This window comes from Sciurus vulgaris (assembly GCF_902686455.1).
Source record: "Sciurus vulgaris genome assembly, chromosome: 11".
Classification (NCBI taxonomy): Eukaryota; Metazoa; Chordata; class Mammalia; order Rodentia; family Sciuridae; genus Sciurus; species Sciurus vulgaris.
This window is the reverse complement of record NC_136472.1, coordinates 19,835,930-19,857,723: the sequence shown is the minus strand read 5'-3', so window position 1 is coordinate 19,857,723 and position 21,794 is coordinate 19,835,930. Positions and strand designations below refer to the sequence as shown.

Below are 21,794 nucleotides of genomic sequence, written 5' to 3'. Positions count from 1 at the left end.
AAATAAGGAAAACACTTTTCTGGGCAAAAAGTTCAATGTGAAATTTCTAGTTATCCAGATTCCCATGTCATAGTCATACAATGAAAACAATAACAAAACTTGGAATAAGTCATCCTCCTAGCAGGAGGCCACAAAAACATGGTTGTGAGATTTGGGTGCCTTTTGGTTAAGCAAGTATAAAATAAAATCATGATAGAATCTTTTCAAGATTAAGTCTTCACCAAAGAACAAAGGTCATTCAAAATTATTTAATTGAATTTTATTTTATTTTTTTACCTGTTACTTACAATTGAATTTAGAAATCATTCACAATAAAGATCCTATCCCTTTTCAAATGTCAGACACCCACAGAAGACATCCATCTTTCTGTTCCCTGAATTTAGAAACTCAGTGCAAAATATACAAGCAGACTCATTGTGCTCTTCATAAAATAAAGACTGACATGCAGGGATTCCCAAATACCCTCCATCAGTGGCTTTGGACTTGCCGATTTCTTTCTCATTGAAGGCTCAGAAAAGCTTACTATCAAGTGTTATCTGTGGGTATAAAAAAAAAAAAAAAAAGAACTTCACATCTTCCCCCAGCTTTAAGAACATCTTTTTATGTTAACAAACATCAAAAACAAGCTTTGCACGATATTTATTATTATTATAAATTCTATATAAAATGTTGCACACAGTTTAATGGCAGACAAAAATCTCTCTCACTTTCTGTGAGAAAGTCATTGGAGCTTACACACCAGATATTCACAATGACATGTCATAAGTCGTAGTATGATATGGTAAATCCTACAATCCTTTCAGTAGATCCTCACAGGCTTTTATTGAGATGCTTATTTTAATTCTCTAGAGGAGAAAATTCAGATAATACCAATTATTCTTACATTTTCCAATCAGTCCCAGCTTTTCATTTCCTATCACTTGCGAAGTAAAAGAGTGTTGCTGCCCGCAGCAAGAATCCTGCTGTTGCCGCCCACAGCAACAATTCCATGGTAATTAATCGGAGGTGGACTGGAACTGAACTACTTCTATTATCTTTATCTGTACTACTTCCTTGTTTGTTTACTTGTTTATAGTTTATAGAGGAAAAGAGACTTTGCTTACTTTTAGTTTTAGAGGAAGAGAGGATTTGAGAGGAAGAAAGACTTTGCTTAGAGAAAGAGAGACTTTGCTTAGAGGAAGAAAGACTTTGCTTAGAGGAAGAGAGACTGCTTAGAGGAAGAGAAACTTTGCTTAATTTTGGAGGTGCTACTCTTCCAGAGAGGCTATGCTTATCAAAGTTCTACTGCTTCTTCTTAGAGGTGCGTCCTGCATCCTGCGTCCTAAAGGTGCATGCTAGAGGTGCATGCTATCAGAGGTGCTTTCTATCAGAGGTGCTTCTTAAAGGTGCATCCTGTGACCTGCAACCTGTGACCTAGAGATGTGGCTTTAGTCTTTCATCCTGCTATCTGTGATCTGCTATCTAGCATTCTGCAATCTTCATTCTGCCATCTCTCAGAGGTGCTGCTTATCAGAGGTGCTTCCTATAGGTGCATGTCTTATATACCTAAGGCAGCCAATCAGCTTAGAATTAAGTAGCATGGTTGGAGCATGCTGCATGGTACCAATCAAGAAAGCATGAGGAACATCTGTTGACCACTAGCACAGAGGAGACATTAACTAAACAGGCAAAAGTAGGTCACGCTGTGTTAACACTAACTATGCGCCACCTCTTGGCTCAACGCTAGCCACCATCCTAGGCTACCCAAACATGTCTCTGCAAAAGAGGGCAGTTAAAATATGATTCATAAACATAATAAAGTAATTACTACAGTTTTAGATTCACTGATTGAGATGCTTACCATGACTTTTAGAGCTCCCTGCACCACCATCCACCTTTCCACTTGTCCTTCTTGGGCTTGAGATCATCGAAATTGCAGTGTAACAAGTGTTCTCCATCCTGAATAAATTCCCTAATTGCTTGATATCTCACCATCAACCTTGCCTCTGACATCCCCCATCCCACTGTCCATTTGTACTGTGGATACAACACCAGTTTACATATCATCTCCTCAGAAAAGCCTTCCCAGATTTCTCCAAGCAAGTGACATACTTGATAAAGTCTTAAAATGTTTGGGGATATGAGTTGAATCATATAATCTTTTAATGTGTCATTCCCACATTTTTGTTTCAACAGATTTCCTTTATAAGACTTTTTAATATAACTGCTCTGCCCAGCTGGGGTCAAACTGGGTGATAGAGTTTTGTAGGGAGAAATCAGAGATCCAGGGTGAGACCCTGAGATTTAAAACTCCATGGTATGACACTCTAACACACCACCCAACATACCACACAAAGCCACATACTCTAACAATCCAGGTAGAGCCAACATAAATCCAGAAATCATAGATAATTAATTGAGGAAACTACTACCTGTTCACAAAATTTCTTGACTAATAATTATGGAGACAATCTTCAGAATGGCTCCAAGAGAATGTCAGTTTATATTTAAAAAACAATAGTAAGGAAAATATGGTAATGTTTAGAGGATAAGGAGAGGAGTCAGAGCCAAAGGGAAAATAATGACGTTTTCACTAAGAGCTACTCAAGAAAGATAATCTGGGAATCAGACATAGTAATATCTCTAGTACAAGACTGAGCAATAATCCATGGTAGCCACAGAGTAGTTTGGGAAGAGAACTATTGCAAGATAGTAAACAAAGTCAAGAAAATATCTGACTTATGATTTCATGAAGGATTATTTCTGAATAATTTTTGAAATTAGGATCTTGTTCTATATTGTCTTCTTTCAGATATTCAGAGACATTTTTCTAAATTCATGCTTTTTACATTAACAAACTCTATCTCTGAAAACCCTTTGAATAACTACGGAAACTGTAATCGTTGAACTTAGTATTAACACAAGAGTTAGATACCTAAATGCTAAAAGCATCAGAATGTGCCTTATCATGCCTAAGACAATCTACATAGAAAAGAAAATGGAAAGTTAAAGAAACAGTCATTTGGGGGAGAATTTTTACTTATTCTGTTCACCAAACCAGTGGGAATGACAAATGTTGGGTAGATAGCTTTCATACTAGTTTATTCCTCTACTGAATGTTAGCAGATTCTCCCCTTGTATATAACAACAGAGTTGGCAATGAAATGTTCGGCATTAAAATAATAAAAACCTGTTAGAATTGGAGTGTATGAATTGGTGTTGGTTAATTCAATCTGGCCAGAATAGTGTTTTCCTTTGTAGCTTCATTTCAAATCTTTGCTTCACAGATTAAAAAAGCAATGGAGCCAATCTAGCAGATCCACACTTCTTGAGCTAGTTCTTAGGGATAAATGAACTGAAATATGAGGACCTTGGAATGCAGAGGGCCTAAAGAAGCTCTGCCTACTTTGAGGACAGGCAGAGGTGAAGAAGAGGGAACACATGTCTGATTCTTGTTACAATCTTAGTAGGCTAACATCCACAAAGTCCAGCTGAAACTTTAGACTCACAACTTAAAATTTCATAGTCTTTTGAAGGGGTGGTCAGTGAAATTACATGTACCTTTTGCATGTCTGCTATGAGAAAGAAAACTAATATCATATACTCTTCTGTTTTGGGGGTGACATATAAGGTTAAAGACAGGGGAAAAAAAAAACATAATTCCCCCACAGTACTCAACTAGCAGGTCATCAGTGTTGTTTTGCCAAGGGAAACTTTGATATTGTACTCTAAATAAATGTATTGCCCATAAAACTTGACAACCTGAGACTAACAAAACAGAAATGACCACCAAATATGTTTCTAAATTTGAATGATCTCTTTATTCATAATCACATGAATTATTTGCACTTAGGTACACTAAGTCAAGAAAATGAAAATCGATGAGTAAACTAATTAATCATCTTTAGAAAAATCCGCTTTTGCTTCTCATTTCACTAGGTTCTATTCCCTCTGTTGTGGTTTGGGGAAAGTATACTCACCCCACCTGTAGCTTTGACATGGAGTTGCTAGTAGTACAGTGTCTTAGGATCTGCCTTGGTTTGTACTAGTGTATGTAAGAGACTCACATTGCTGACCTCTGTGGAAATGCCCCACCTACTCTCCCAGAGTCCATTGATATAAAGTGGGTACCTGAACCCAGGGGATCACCACCATAGGTAGAATTGGACCAATCAGGTTCTCTCAAAGTCAAGAAATAACTCTAATTCTAACAGACTTCAATGAACCCACCTGTAAGAGGAATTGAAAAGGTGTAAGCTCTTTTATCTGATTTTCCTAAGTCTTGATGTTTCACATCAGAATGACTGATACTAGTAACAAAACATTATATCTTTTTACATCATATCTTATGTTTATTTTCCTGTTCTCTAATATTTTCTTCAACAAGGGTTTTTTTCAAAGCTTTATATGATTGGAAATCATTCTGATGGGCTAAATCCCTTCCATTTTCCAAAGTAAATTTAAGAAAGTACAAAATTGAGCTATCTTTAATTTACATAACAATGACGAGTAGTAAACGCACAGAGAAGGGATGATCTCAAATTGAAAACATGAATTTTAAATCCCTCACATATTAACATCTTCTTTTTAGAAATATGTAATCTCTTTCCATAGAAGGACATTTAATTAATTATTTTGTAGATCAATAATAACTGATTTACTCTTTATATGAATCTTTGGGTAATGTTCTGTGACCTGCACAGCATCAACAAAGGATTCTCAAGTAGGGGAAAGAGGAGAGGAAGAAAAACATGACACAGATATTTTTGCAAAAAGCTGGACCAAGTAGGACACTGCACTTTGATGGAGGAACAGTGATTCAGAACTAGCTCCCCAAGTTTATCAAAAAGTTAAGCTAAGGAGCACTGTAAGTTGTTCCAGGTTTTTAAGTTGTCAGAGGCTTCTTTTTGTACTAAAATGTTACAGTGCTAGAAACATTTTTTACAACCATCCTACCATTGCAGTCTAAGAGTATTCTTCTATAATCCTTCAGTAAACAGGACACCAACTGTTATTGGACATCTCATAACTGTTGGCACCAGAGTCCAGAGTCAAGGCTGATAACATTCTCACCTTTGGCAAGAAATGTTTACCAAGTTTGATTTTTTGCCAACACAACAGATCACCCTATAACCAGGGCTTATTCAGGCTTTATGGTACAGTATTTTATTTTCCCTTAAAAACCACCACCAATCTCTTCCACACTTTCCTCATGGAATTTTTCACTTCCTTATTCCTCAGAGTATAAACCAAAGGATTGAGCAAGGGAGTTAGGATGGTGTAAACTATTTCTACTTCTTTGTCAAAGGGAAAGGAAGATGAAGGCCGTGCATATATGAATATGCACGGGACAAATAACAAAACCACCACAGTAATGTGAGATCCACAGGTGGACAGAGCTTTTTTCCTTCCCTTAGCACTGTGTCTTCTCAGGGAGAACAAGATGACACCATAGGACACAAGCAACAGAGAGAAGTTGATCATGCAGATTAACCCACTGTTGGCGATCACCAGAAGGCCAAAGATGTGTCAGTGCATGCAAGCTTCAGTAATGGGTACAACTCACACATAAAATGATCAATGACATTAGGTCCACAAAAGGGCAGCTGGAAAGTAAAGAAAATTTGTATGATGGAATGCAGAAATCCCCCTGTCCAGGACATCCCTACCAGAATTCCCAGAGCCTCCAGTTCATGATGGAAAAGTAGTGCAAGGGCTTGCAAATGGCCACATAGCGGTCATAGGCCATGGCTGTGAGGATAATCATCTCTGCCCCACCAAACAAGTGTTCAGCAAAAAGTTGAATCATGCATCCTTTATAAGAGATGGTTTTCTGCTTGTACAGGGAGTCTGCAATCATCTTTGTGTGATGGCCGAGGAGAAACCTGCATCTTGTAAGGACAGGAATACCAAGAAGAAGTACATGGGGGATCCCAGCAGTGCTGGACTGCAGAGGATGGTCACTACAATCAGCATGTTGCCCACAATAGTGGCAATGTAGACCAACAAAAACACAACAAATACTATCTTCTGTACAGTAGGATCCTGTGAAAGTCCCGCAAAGATGAATTCAGTTATGTAGCTTTGGTTTTGCATGAAATTTTAGGAAAGGGTGAAAGTACAACAGTGATCATGTAAATCTGCAAGTATGATAAATAACAGTCTCTTCAGATCAGTTCATAATATTACAATCAACAACAGGTTGATGGTTACCATGAGTGTTGTATTGTTATTTTGAGTACTACTTACTGAGTTTTTATCTTTAAACAACACAAAATAGATATATTTGAAGGTAACAGAGGTCAGAAAAAATTAAAGATTGGGAAGAAATAGTGAATACTTCAAAATGTCAGAGTTTTAATAAGGGGAAATATAAGAATCCACATGTGTTAAAGAAGAGTAGTTTTTATACCAAGTACCACCTTGATCATTTTTAGTGAATTCCAGGGTGAATTATTGAGAACCATTCTGAAACTGAACCCAAGATATGAGAAAAGGAGGACTATGATTTATTAACTTTGCTTGTCATGGGTACACAACAGTGTTTACTACCAAGCCAACTATTATCTGGAAATGGTCACATCTATGAAAACATACACTTTAATACAGTCTGAAAAATGATGACTACTCCTCCAATATTTCTTTAAAAATATGAAGCAAATTAGACTTTAAATGAGTGAATTAATTATTTTTATAAGAGGAGGATTCATGGGAAAGTGTCCAGGTTTATAGTACATGTAACAAGTTAATTATGCATAATCCTGAGTTTCCTCCTGATCCCTAAATGATATATTCAAGGCCCATCTTGGCTTAGGGATCACTCTGTAGGAGTCAGTCTTTGTTAGATTTATCATCCAAATTTTACTAATGGGAAACACAAGTTTAACAACACTATGTTCAAGCCAACAACAGATGCCTGATATGGATATTACAGAGAGCACCTCTGTCTCCACACCAATTCCTTTACCATGGATCAACATCAAAAGAATGGGGATTTTTCCTTTCCAGCAAGGAATTTGGTACAGACTGATTTTTCTAGAATTTCTCTTTGGTTTTAAACCTTAAAGTCTCTGATTCTTTGTTCATGTTTGAATGAGGCACCTTGATGAAGGAAACACAATGAATGATGAGAAATGGCAATGTATGGCCAATCCCCTAAACACGCAAACCAGCAACAACCACAAAGGTAAGGAAGAGAATGTTAGCTGTCAGTCATAGTACAGAGGCTTAGTTAGTCATTTTCCAATACTTACTCCAACATGACCCACTTTCATCAGACATATCTCATGATACATGTTTCAAAATGATGAGAGTTTCTTTTCAGGAAGAGATGTTCATTTGTAACTTACCTGTTCATCTCCCAGGGTTATCATGAGGGTCAAATTTGAAAATGTGCACAGGTTGCTTATGATGATGGGACTTTACCCATTGTAGTTATTGTGTGCTCACTTAAAGACGACAGCTGCCTTGCCTGCAGAAATCTCCTCCAGAAATCTCAAGATAATTACTTGAACTCTTGACATCACAGACACAGACAGACATAGCTTCAAAGAATGATGTGCCCTCACCTGTACATATAAATGAAATGTATCAGTGAAATAGCATACGTGTGTGTGCGTAAAACTTTTATACATACCTATGTACATAGATATATAATTATATTGGTTCTACTTACTGATACATGACAGTAGAATTTATTTTGATAGAATTATGCAAGCATGGAATATGTCCTATTCTAACTAGTACCCCATTACTATGGATATACATGATGATGTGATTCATTATGATGTATACATATAAGAACATAGAAAAATTAATTCAGATTCATTCCAATGTGTGTGTCTGTATGTGTGTGTGTGTGTCTCTGTGTGTATATAAATGAATTAAAAATCAATGAATAATGGGTTTTATATGAGAATAAAAATAAACAGTTTCATGATTCCCATTTAGAGTAAGCATAAATGATTTAAAATTTTTATAATTAACTAATATATATTTCTGTAACTTAATATTTTTGTGTTCACTTACCTTAAAACAATCATTTCCTTTTTTGTTCACAGGTTATTTCTGACCAACGTCTGTACTTTGAACTCCATAGCCACTTACAATGAAACACTAATATAAAAGAAACTCTGAAAGCTCATTGGATCAGTCGGAAACCTCTGATTACGGAACAAAGAACAGCAGTCCATCATCCAGCAGTGTACATCTTAGCCTAGGATCAAAGCAGGAAAGACAAAGAGGAAATAAGTGAGAACAACACCAGCCTTGTGTAGGCCTGGGTTCAAATCCACATCCCTCTATTTGTTTTATGAAATGGATCAGATTACCTAAAATTCTTAAAATTCTGTAAACCTCAGGTTGTACTTCTACATATGGTTTCATAAGAATTTGTATTAATAGGGTTTTTGTGGAAATCAGATAGGTCATGAACACAAAAATACTGATGGTCATTAGCAGTGAATAAATAGTATTTTTAAATGCACTACCCTTTTGAATATGTCTAGTAGTCCATGAATATGTGATTGTGGACTCAAACATACTGTGTATCCATACCTCTTTCAGATTACTTTACTGTGCAAATGAAGTGGGAAATTACAAATGAAGTGGGAAAGTGAAGATAGGGTCCTAAATTAATCTAATAATTACATAAATCTTATCTCTCTGCTTCCTTATTCTGAGTGATCTCAAAGCAATATCATTGCTTAAATAAAGTATTGTTGGATATAAACAAATGGATCCTTTTTTTTTTTTTCCTGATGAAAGCAATATTAGCATTAAAACTGATGATGGAGACTATGGTGTAGTCCATGGTTTATGATCACAAGGTTTAGGATTTTAGAACAGTTAATTGGTATTGTCTTGAATAAAAATAATTGTTATGGATCAAATCCTGCAACATCAAAGGGACAATAGGGGCAAAACTAATGAAATATGAACAAAATTTGCTATTTACTTAGAATAATGTATCTACCTTCACTTCATACATTGACAAATGTACCCAGAGTAATGTAAGGTAATAAAGTCAAGGAAAAGTGAGTAGTCCACATGAATTTTCCATCTTTATACAACCTTTTGATTAATCTAAAAGTACTCCAAACAAAAAGTTAAATAGAATGAAATATAGTGATCAATCTCTGCTATCAGAAATCTATAATTCTAGCCTCAGTGTGTGATATTGATGCAACATTAATCAAAGTCCTGTGCCTCAAGATGCCTGACCATAGGGTCAAACAGAAAGCATTTATGAACATGTTGTGTGCATTAGAGGTCAAAAAGAATATAAGGAATCCTGATGCCACTGTTTTTAAGGAGCATGTAAATACACAAAATGAAATTAAAGTTTGCATCACAAGAATGCCTTTTGAAGTTATTCTATTTTTTAAAGTTCTATTCCTACTAAAATTGTAATAAAACAACTTCATTCATGCCATCCTTTTAAAACATATTGATAGATATTTCCAGAATCATAAATGTATTTGTATTCTCTCTACTTATTACCCACGCCCTAAATATTTATTATGAAAGTGAAATGATAGTGACATTTTATAATGTGAAATGCTATAGTAACATATGAACCAGAAACATACCTAAAATATTCAGTGAGAAACACATCTATATAAATCAGACCATTGCATTAATATCACATGATGTAATGAATAGAACAATAATTAATGATATAATAAACAGTGAAACATTTTGCTATATGTTAAGTCAGAAACAGAAAATCATTGCTAATAACCCTCACCATTTATATTAATATTTTAATTACAGCTTACCACCCAGAAAATTTCTAAATGATTGAGACTTTAATTTGCAATAAATATATAATTGAACATAATTAACTAACACAACAAAATACTCTCCACTATGAGTACAGTTCAGAAAGAGGGTGTGAGGATTGAAGATAATTCTTTTGCAAAAGTGGAAACTACATACTCTCATGATAAGGAATCTTTAATTAAAATTGTAACCTATTGTAAACTTTCTATTAATGGTCCTACCATAGATCCAGCTTTCCCCATCCTTTATGCAGTTACTGATATCAGTTTTAAATTTATGTTCTCCTACAGGTAGAAATTTAATGTGTCTATATTTGTCTTCATAAATAGTGTTTTGTAATCACATCTCAAGCAGTAACTTTCAGAAGTATTTATGTATATATATGTGTGTGTGTGTGTGTGTGTGTGTGTGTGTGTGTGCTTATCAGTTGCATTTGCATACATTGTTTCTAAATACTGTAACTGCATTTTAAAACAATATAATCCTATTTGTATTACCACCCCTATAATTTATTTAATCAATTATATTTTTGATTCAGGCTAATTATTCAGAAATAAATTCTCTCAGATTTCAGATACTATTCCAAATGTAAATGTTGCTCCAAGGCTTTTCTTAAATGTCTAATTCTATATGTGTATAATGTATATTTATGTATAGTTATATGTGTATAATGTATTTCAGATGGATATCTTCATATATGTACTATATACATATACACACATATAATATACATCTAAACTTCGGGAAAAATATTCTGTTTCCACTGGTGCACTTCAAGATAAATGCCTGTGCCTTCTTCTCTTTTGTGTCAATGGTTTATTTAGTTCATTTTAAGGTGTAGGCAAAGTCAAAACATCAAATACTAGAGCAGTTTAGAGCTTAGCCACTTAGATTTTTTGAACAATTGAGGCAAGAACCTCCTGCTACTTATGATAGCAAATACAATAGGAACAATTAAACCATTAAATCTAATGACTGCATTCTGTGACTTATTCACTCCTTTTTAGCCTTAATGTTTTTCCCTGTGCTTTTTAGTAGTATGTTGTTGTGGTAATAGTGGATATTACATTTTGTATCAATGAATCTGTGAATGTTCCTGCAAGACTAATGTTCAACATGTTAATATGCCAGTATTCTTTGTATAATATCCAAAATGACCACGTTCATCTGAAACATCAGAGTGCTGCAAATATTAGCAAGCAAATGATAAATGAGATGAGTATTCATAAATGAGTATTCTCATTTATGAACCTTAATAAGTCACACAGAAGACAGATGCCACCTGATATCACAAGTATGTGGAAGTTAAAAGAGTAGTTCTCAAGCAAAGTGTAGAATTCTGGTTCCTAGAGGCTGGGAAAAGTGGAATGGGAAGATGAATAGGGCATGGTTAAATGGGATAGTGGATATGAAGAACAACACAGTGTGTGACCAGGGTTGAGACCAATTTATTGCATATTTATAAAAATCTTGAAGAGTTGATTTTTAATTTTACAAATCAAAGAAAATATAAATCTTTAATGTGACAGATAATGCCAATTACCTTGATCTGGTCAAAATGTTCCCATAAATATTAACAATCATCATGTGTCCATCAAAAATAGATAATGAAAAAATTAATTAAGAAGTATGAATAAGCATCTGTATATTTGGAATAATTCCATGTTCATTGTTTGAAAAACTCAATGAATTATAAATTCTCCCCTCTTCTCATGCACATGATGTGTTTCTAAGTGTTTGGATTTACTTTGAAGATAAAAAGTTGAATATGGGTCTATTTCTTTAGATTTAGCAGTATCAATGCACCAATCTATCCCCCCTCCCCTCCAAAATAACCAATGCACTCCAAGATGTGTTGCTTTTGGAAACTTATTCTGCCTCAACTATGTACTGTGTTCTTGACATATATTATTTTCTTAAATTCCACAACCCTTGACCCTGCTAATGTTATAAATCTCATTAAACATGAGAAGTCAGAGATTGTAAAGGTCATGCAGTTATACCAAGTGCACAATTGCTAACAGAGGCATCCTGTGGCTGAAGTTGACACTACCACAACACCCACAATTTTAAGCACTGCATCACAATGTATAATAATCATCAATGAAAATGCAAACAGTTAAACTATAAATCTCACCATGTGTCAGTTCTTTGAAAATTCTAGTGATGACCATCTCCTGTTCTCCATGGATAAAAGTTCACTCAGTGGTCCCCAAACTGTAATATCTGCACCCAGTCTTCACTCTACATTCAAGGGAGAGAGGAAGAACCTCTCTGGCAGTCACAGTAGCAAATGTCCTCACTGCTACTCAAGAGCTATATTCACCAAGGTCTCTGAAACAAAGAAAAACAGAGAAACAAAAGTTTCCTTCTGGATTTCCATCTGGACTTTTGAGAGCTTCTGTCTTAGTTCATGAACCTGTAGAATTACTGTTTGGGTTTCCCCAGGCTTTGGAAATTTTCCATCAGCACGATGTGCCAAGACACAATTTTGTGTGGTTTTTCACCTGCTCAAGTATTTACAAAACTTTTGTCCTAAGCAATTAGAAGTTTTTGTTTGTTGTTGTTGTTCTTTTCTGTTCTCTTGACTTACTGCTCTGGGGTTTCTATTTGCAGGTTCTTCATTTCCATTCATACTCAGGAATTGAGCACTGGATATTTGGGTATAGAATATACTGTCCCTTCCAAGATTCAGGCCAATTGCTTGTGCATCTTGTAAATATAAAGAGAGAGTTCCATGATAGATCATCTATTCACCAATCCATAGAGAAATGATGTTCTGTTTTGAGATAGAAGTAGCAAGGAGTACTTATTAAGGAGAAATATTTTATGTAAATGTGAAGAGGTATACATTATTTGAAATGTTACTTTTCCTTTCATAAACTGATCTTATAAAACATGAACTTTAAAAACAAAAGCAAAATTTACAAAGGAGTTTGAAGAAACTTTTCACTTAGTTGAAAGATGGTATGGCAGATGTAATTAATGTAAAGGAACATAGCATTTAAAATGATGTTTGGGGAAAACTTGTACCTAGCTCCTCAAGCCCCTTCAGAAGGATCTTCACCAATAATTTGCTATTTTGCAATATTTACATATAGCATTCTATCTATTTTTATGTTTAATCACACTCCATAAAAATTGTAACATTTAAGTGATTTGTAAGAAAAGTTAAAACCCAAAGGACCATCATTTCCATATTCTACAGACTTAAAAGGAATGTTATTTCCATTAATGGAAATTTTACATGTGTTTCCTGACAAATAATAATCACCTAACATGAATCAAACTCCAGACTATGGTGATATTTTTAAAATACCATTCAGCAATTAGACTCTATCAATATGTTCTACAACCCTGATTCTCGCTATTTAACATTCTTATCATTTTCTTATACTGTCCTGATTTATTTAATCTTTCATTGGGTATTATTTGTTTCAGTTAGATAGTGTGCCATATTATCTAAATAGTTTTGCAAGATGAAATACAACAGTTAACTAACTAAAAATATGTTGCACAATGTGAAAATAACAGGGTGAATCCACCCCCCTGAAATTCAAATCAGGAATTAGAAAAAGAGTGATAGATGGAAATCACAGCCAAGGGGATGTGAGGTACAGGGAGAGGAACTAGCAATGTGCCCTTGAGGAATTTGTCCAAAGGTCTATAACTTCCCAATAATCAAAAGTTCCATCTTCACCATTGTTAAATCACAGAAGTCTACTGAGTTTCCAGAGACACAGTGGCTTAGATGTTAGATGAGAGGTGTCCCTGAAAAGTTCAAGTGTGAGACAATGAAAGAATTTTGAGATAAAATAATTAGCTCCTCTGAAACCATGAACCAGAATACACATCTCCTTTTAGTTGGTCTCAGTTCACTTGGTCAGAATAACTAAAAGCTGAATAAAACATGTGGCCTTTGGGTTAATTTTTTTCTATGTTCTGAATGTCCTATTACTTTATTCAGTTTATAGCAAAACTTTTAAAGTACAGTTTTTATGTTTGTTCTGATAACAGGAGATATAGACGTCCACTTAGATTCACATTTTTTTAACAAGGCTGCTGTTCTGATACAGGCTGATATCTATACAAAGTTTAGAGTTGGCTTCTTGATCTTTGTGAAAACCTGTTTGTCTTTGGGGGAGAAATACTAGGGTATTAATTTATCAAAAGTTACCTCTAAAATCTGTACCTCATCTATAGCCAGTTGCAGATAACCTGTTTATATAGTCAGATTGTTTAAAGACTACATATCAGCTATGGAAGTCATCTTTTACTGTTCCCTGTAGAGCCTGTTAATGTTGAAGTGATGTCTCTGATGTTACTTAGCACCATTTACTTCACTCTATTCATGATCCTGAATTATTTATCTAGCTGCCTATATTTACTGACTTCTGATGACTGTCTCAAGGATACTTAAATCATGGTTACAGACACATATCTGATGACTAGAGTACATAAGAAAATGGAAGCAATGATTCTCTTCAGTGTAATGTTAAATCGACTGGAATTTTACAGCACAAATGCAGAACTATGCATCTTCTACCTATGTCTTCCATGGTATTGGCCATAGTTACTACACTCCTCAAGTGTGAAGTCCATTAACATGGTCCACTTTATGGCTCTCCAGATACAGTTAACATCAGGGAGGCTAGGTTGTCCAGTGAAGAATAAAAAATTATGTAACTCAATGAAATATAATGAAAGAGATTTAGATTCCAATCCTGATTCTTCCAAATGCAGATGAATCCAAAGTTAGACCATTATGAGAAAACAGTGCATAGCGTGAAGCCTCACTGCCTAGTCTCAAACTCTTTCCCTGCACAATGGTGGTCTGCCAGTTAACAAGTCCCTTGATACTCACATGTGAAACAGAAATAATAAAATTCTATCATTTTAGGGTTGCTTTAAAGGTTATATTGTCCAGTATTAGCAAAACATACAGATGCTTTGGCTATGTGCTATGAGTAAATATGTTCTGACTACCAAACATACACTCACTAGTGTGGTTCAAAGAGATCAGAATTTTATGCATATATTTGAAAATAAAAGGGGGAATAAATAAATAGAAATGTTAAAGAATGATGGGAGAATTCAAAGCCAATCCATACTTCCCTTGAGAATGAAGGATCACCAGGGTGTAAAATAAGAAAATAAGAAAAAAAATAAATAAATAAACCTACAGTGCAAAGAAGGACAAAAATCCATGAGAAGATTGAGAAAGAAAAATCGACATCTTCACTCTTCTCCTTTGAGCCTGATGTGGAAGAATAAGGAAAGAAATGAAAGATTTAGATTGTGTTCATAATAGGTATTTCATTACTGTTGACGGGCTAGAAGAAACTGAAAGATTTTGCTGTAATCATATTTATTCCAGAAGCCATATGACAACCTGAGATTGACCAGCCTTAACTGTGAGAATGACATCTAAAATGTGTCTAAATTTGAAAGATCTCTTGATCTCTTGACAATTATTCAAATATAATTATTTTTCACTTGGGCACACAGATTCACAAAATCTAAAATCATTGAGTAGATTGAAATGTAATCTTTTAAACAGTCCTTTAATTTCTGATGCCTCTAGATTTACTCATTCTTTGGTGATAGGAGGATTCAGCTCTCTACATCCACAATTGGTCCTGTTTTTGTTTGTAATACGGCATCTCAAAATTTCCCTTTGATTGTACTTGAGTAAGATATATTCATTCCTGACTCTCTCATGAAATCTTCTGCCCCTTTTCTCCCAAAGCCAATTAATTGGTAGAAGAAAGTCACCTAATCCAAGAGAAACTTTTCATAGGTATCACTGGGTAACCAGGTTTTATCTGTCAAGAAATTCAAGGAGTGACTCAAAATCTGTAGTAAATGGTACTGGACCCATGTTAAATGATACAGTTATATAGAGGAACTGCTATATGGAGGATCTATCATTGCTCTTATCTATGCCCTTCCTGAGTTTGAATTATTTTTCCCCCCAGTGTCACTGAGTTCATTGTTCTAAATCATATACTTTTTTCATTTGTTGAATCAAAGATCTAAGAATTAGACCAGAAACTGCAATTGCTAGAAGAAAATGTAGGCCCAACAATCCAAAATATTGGAAAAAGAACTGACTTCCTTAATAAGACTCCTAAAGCACAAGAAATAAAACCTAAAATCATTAAACCAATGGCATCAAATTAAAAAGCTCTGCACAGCAAGAAAAAAGAGCATGAAGAGAGAAACTACTGAATCGGAGAAGGTCTTTTCCACATGCTCCTCAGAGAGGGTATTAATATCCAGAATATATCAAGATCCAAAAAACTTCACAGACACAACGCACACACACACACATACAAAAAAATAAATAAATGAGCAAAACAACTAAACAGACACTTCTCAAAGGAAGAAATACAATTTGTCATCAAATATGTGAAAAAAATTCAACTTATCTACTAATTAGAAAAATGCAACTGAAAACTACATTTAGATTTTATCTCGCTCCAGTCAGAGTGGCAATTATCAAGAATATCAATAATAACATGTTAATGAGAATGTGGCAAAAACAAAACGTACACACCTACATTGTTGATTGGTCTGCAAATTTCTGCAATTACTCTGGAAAGCACTATGTAGATTCCTTAAAAACTAGGAAAGAAAACATCATGTAATCCAGCTATCCCACTCCTTGGTATATATCCACAGGTCTAAAATCAGCATTGTATAGTGATACAGTCACTTCAATGTGCTGGAAAAATTTACAATACCCAACTTGTGGAAACAACCAAAGTGCTGTTCAGCAAATGAATGAATAAAGAAAATGGGGTATACACACAATGGAGTATTACTCAGCCATAAAAAAGAATGAAATTATGGCATTTGCTGGTAGTGAATGGAACTGGAGACTACCCTGCTAAGTGAAATAAATCAGACTCATAAAGGCAAAATGTAAATATTTTCTCTGACATGTGGTAACTACTCCAAAATAAGAGCAAAAACATAATAAGAGAGAGAGAGAGAGAGAGAGAGACAGAGACAGAGACAGAGACAGAGAGAGACAGAGAGAAAATGTAGAACATAGACTGATGGACTAGATGAAAGGGACTGAGGGAGAGGGGAAAAGGATGGGATAAAGGAAGAACAGAGGAATGAGTCTAACCTAACTTTCCTATGCACATATATGAATATAACACAGTGTGTCCCATCAGGGTGTATATCCACAAAACACTAACTTGAAAAAAATAACTAAAAGTAAATAGCAGAAAGATCAGTAGATGGAAGGGAACAGGGAGAAGGAGGAGGGAGGGGAAAGGTAAATACTGGGGAATGATTTAAAGCAAATTATACTCCATGTTTTTTCACTTATGTCAAAAAGAATCTTGCTTTTATGTATAACTAAAAAAGAAACAATAAAAAGGGAAATAAAAGAAAACATTAATGGATAAAAAATACTCGTGCCAGCTGGGGTCATACTCAGCAGTAGATTGCTTGACTCGGGTTTACAAGGCCCTGGATTTTATCATCTGTTCTGCATAAAGTAATAATATTAATAAATATTTTAAAACTTTTTCACTTCAAATACAATGCATTTGTATCCTGAATGTTTAAGGAATTTTGTTTACCCTCCACATGTTTTAAAGCATAGAATCAATAGCCAACAACAACTATCTGACAGGTAATTTTTCTATCCTTTTTTATTGATTACTAGGTTTATATAAGGATAAAATTTATGTTTCTTTAATTCACATAACAGGATATTGAATTGCCAACATGGAATTGATGACTAATGTGAAAATAAAAGTATCATCTCTGACCCTAATAATATTGCAATTTTTATAGAATTGGCATCTCACTTCACAGATAATGAGCGTCCCAAATATTTTGGTTTAATACTATTTTTATTTCTTTATATTTTACCATTTTTTTGTAAAGTCTAAGGTTTTGCTTTTCATTGGAAACCACCTCCAGTCTCTTCCACACTTTCCTTATGGCATTATTCACTTTCTTATTCCTCAAGGTAGAAATCAAAGAATTGAGGAAGAGAGTTAAGATACTGTAGAATATGGCCACCCTTTTGTCAAAGGGGAAGGCAGAAGGTAGTCTTGCGTATATAAATATGCACAGGACAAAGAACAAAACCACAATAGCAATGTAAGATCCACAGGTAGACAGAGGATTTCTTTGGCCCTTCAGAACTGATGATTTTCAGAGAGTGCAATATGACACCATAGAAGAAAAGAAACAAGGAAAAAATCATGAAGAAAGATACACTGTTGGTAATCACCAAAAGTCCAGAGATGTGTCAGTGCAGGCCAACTGCAGTAATGGGTACAATCACATAAAAAATGATCAATGATATTGGGGCCACAAAATGGCAGCAACAGAGCCTCCAGTACATATGGAAGAGTAGTGCAAGGGCTTTAAAATGGCCACATAAGAGTCATAGACCATGGCTGGGAGGATAGTCATCTTTGCCCCAGTGAAGCAGTGTTTCGCAAAATTTCCATCATCCATCTTTATAAGGGATGGTTTTCCTCTCATACAGCAAATCCACAACTATTTTGGTGTCATGGTGAAGGAGAAGAACACACCCAGAAGGACAGGAATACCAGGAAGAAGTACACAGGGATCCCAGCAGTTCAGAGCTACAGAGGATGGTCACTACAATCAGCATATTGTCCACAATAGTCACAACATAGACTGTGTTTTCTGAACTGTGGGATACTATAAAAGCCCCAGAAGAACAAATTTATGATGCTTTCATTTTGCATAATTTTCAAAGAAATGGTGAAAATAAACAGTTATTGCAATTGCACAATCAAAATTTGTAATTATGATAAAGGAACATTTGCTTCATATCAGATTATCATTTTTTTCATTCTCAATATTTCTGTGTACCTAGCTGCACCTTTAACTTTAATGCTTCTTTTGCCATTGAGAACAGAAGTTTAGACATGTATTAAGGATGGAAGTTGAATGTAAAGGTTAATTGGGGTCCAGCTATAAGGGTTAAGAGGAGAGGAATAAAAAGGCAAGCACACAGGATGGCGAAGAGCAAGTAGTGGTTTCCGTGGGAAAGACAGTCCAGTGTTATCATCTATTCCATGGTCATATCAAGTTACCTGGGTTACATAGTACAGTTATCTCTGTACATGTGCAGATCACATAACTTGCTTGCTTCTCAGAGTCCACCACTACCAAAGGTTATTATAATAAGATAACATCTCCAGGCCTCAAGGACAGAGGAATTGCAGAGCATCTCTAAGCCATTCAAACAGTGCCTTTTGTCCTGAGGCATTTACTTGACTAGAAGGACTTTTGTTCCTCTGTATGTTGACAGTCCTGAGATCCCTACACCTCCACTCTTTTGTTTTATTTGGCTTTTGAACAGATATGACTTGTCTTCTGTTTAAGGAAGGTGGAAAGAGAAAGCAATCAAATATTGGCAAAGCAAAGCACAGCATATTAAGGCAAGTACCAATAAACATCTTCCAATGAAAACCTGTTTGATCCATGTGAAATTTAGCAGCCATGAGGTTAAAAATCTAATAAATCCCAACCTCCATCATCTTTTTGTACTTTCTTCACAATATCCTTAAGATGATCCAATTCTCTTTGAATGGGGTTATTATCAGTTAAATTGAAACAACCAATATTGTTAAAATCTTGGCATCCCTTATGATGTAATAACAACAAATAATCAATAGCAGCCCTATTATCAGGACTAGCTTGATGATACAAATTTTAGAGGAATTAAAAATTTCCACTAAGTATGGAGCCACTACCAACAGGGATACAATAACAGAGAACACAATAAGAGCCAGTATCGTTATAGAATTTTGGGTAAGTTTGGCAAACAGAGTTGTGACCAAGTTTTCTGGGGTACATTCTAAACCCATCTAGGCTACCAATTGTTGAGCAGATGTTGTTATACTCTTTATATCTCCCCAAGTCACTAGATGATTAGAAGACAGAGGGTCCCTTGGGCCTTTTGTTCTTATTGGATATTCCTTCTTTGAATCACGATTGTCTTCATCCAAGGTCAAATGGAATTTGGGAATCAGATGGTGAAGTCCTTGATGCCAACTCATCGTGATTGGTCTCACACATCTGGCAGGAATCCAGAACTGTAGGAGTAAGAACAGCATATCCTCTCCCCCATGTAATCAAAGACATAGGGTACTGCCATATTAGATCTGGTGGAACTCGTTGTTTTACATAAATCTTTGGTAGTTGTTCCTTAGGGGTAAAGTGCCTGTCCAAGGCAGAGGACCAATGATGTGTATTATCTTCATACTGTACATTAAGAACATTTATTGTGAACCAGGCAATATTGAGAGCATTATTAATATGAATAAAGCTAATTGTCCTTTATAGTTTTTGTTTTAAAAGGCAAGTTTTAAGCATGCAATGTGCACATTTAACTAAGGCCTTTCCAGTAGAATTGTGAAGAATTCCCTGGGTTAGAATTATATTCCATTGATTACAAAATGGAGCAAAGGCACTAGAAGTATAAGAGGGGGCATTGTCAGTTTTTAAACCATGAGGATTACCCATGGTGGCAATGCAAAGGAGCACATGAGAGATAAAGGCTGAGACCTTCTCTGAACAATGTGCACTGATCCATATAAGGACTGAGGAGTTATCTATAGTAACATGTATGAAGGAATAGGGATGAAAAGGAGAAAAATAAGTTACATCCATCTGCCAAAGGGCACAAGAGTGTAAACCTTGAGAGTTTACAGTTGCCCAAGTAGGGGAATGAAAGGGTGTGCAATGAGAGCAATTATTAATGGTAAAATGGGCCTGTTGAGAGGAAATAGAGAAGGTTTTCATTAAGGAATGAGCATTTCAATGAAAAAAAATATGTGTGATTCCATGGCATCTGGAAATAGAGGATAAAGTGAGTTTATAGCATCATCAGCAAGGGCATTTTGTTCAATAGCTTTAGTCAATTGGTTAACAAAATTAATGGAAGGCTCCCCTGATACTTATCTAATTACAGCAAAGATCTTGGAAGGGTCCAGAGTGTCTGGGATCCTCCTCCATCATTTACAACCTAAGGTTCTAATCTGGGCAATGGCGGCAACAGGGAACTGAGCTTGTTGTTGTAATGTCTCTCTTTGCCTCATGTGAAATAAGTCATCATAATCAATATTTTCATTTCCTTGAGCATTATCTTCAGCTTGAATGTGTGCTCAATCAGAATATTTTTGTAAAAACATTGTATTTTGGGCAGGAGAAGTAAGCATCTTCACCAATGCTTTCCAATCACTTGAACCAAAGCATAGCCCATCCCCAGCCCCTCTATCATATTGAGTGAAATTCTTGTTTCATAAGAATTAGTTTCAAATGCATTTTAAAATCTTGTTTACACTAATATAATAAATTATTTCTTTTTTTAAATTTTTAATTTCTACAGACTGCATTTTGATTCATTGTACACAAAAGGGGTACAACTTTTTATTTCTATGGTTGTATTCACACCATTCATGTAATCATGCATATACATAGGTTAATACCATCTGTCTCATTTTACTATCTTTCCTTCCCCACCCTCTCCAGCCCTATTTTCTCCAGCCCTATTTTTTCTTTACACCATCCATAGTTCTTTCATTCTTCTCTTCCCATACCAGTACCCCTCTCATTATGTATCATCGTCCACTTACCAGAGAAAACATTTGGCCTTTGGTTTTTTGGGCTTGACCTATTTCACTTAGCATGATATTCTCCAACATCTCTTGTAGTTACAGAAATGCAAATTAAACTTGAATACAAACAACAACTAGGTATTGACAAGGATGTGGGGAAAAAGGTACACTATACATTGCTGGTGGGGTTGCTAGTTGGTGTAACCACTACTGAAAGCAGTATGGGACTTGCTTAGAAAACTTGGAATGGACCCACCATTTGACTCAGCTATTCCAGTTCTTGGTTTATACCCAAAGGACTCACAATCGACATACTACAGTGATGCAGCTACATCAATGCTCATAGTTGCTCAATTCACAACAGTTAGATTGTGAAACCAACATTGATGCCCTTCAATAGAT

General features: G+C 35.3%; 1 protein-coding gene and 2 pseudogenes across 3 annotated transcripts in view; 1 reads left to right on the top strand and 2 right to left on the bottom strand.

The window, feature by feature from the left end:
• LOC306639149 (olfactory receptor 4C16-like) overlaps positions 1-21,794 on the top strand; it is a 469,263-nt pseudogene that overhangs the window by 94,926 nt on the left and 352,543 nt on the right. The window lies entirely within an intron of this gene.
• Positions 5,146-6,075, bottom strand: LOC306639041 (olfactory receptor 4C15-like; annotated as a pseudogene). The gene has a single exon. The product of its transcript is annotated as an olfactory receptor 4C15-like (transcript).
• The window catches only part of LOC306638438 (olfactory receptor 4C15-like), a gene marked incomplete at both ends in the record, with an annotated part of 36,121 nt that continues 31,922 nt past the window's right edge, over positions 17,596-21,794 (bottom strand). The window contains one exon of the mRNA XM_079101718.1: positions 17,596-17,742. Coding sequence (XP_078957844.1) covers positions 17,596-17,742 — 147 coding nt within the window. The remainder of the gene's footprint in view (positions 17,743-21,794) is intronic.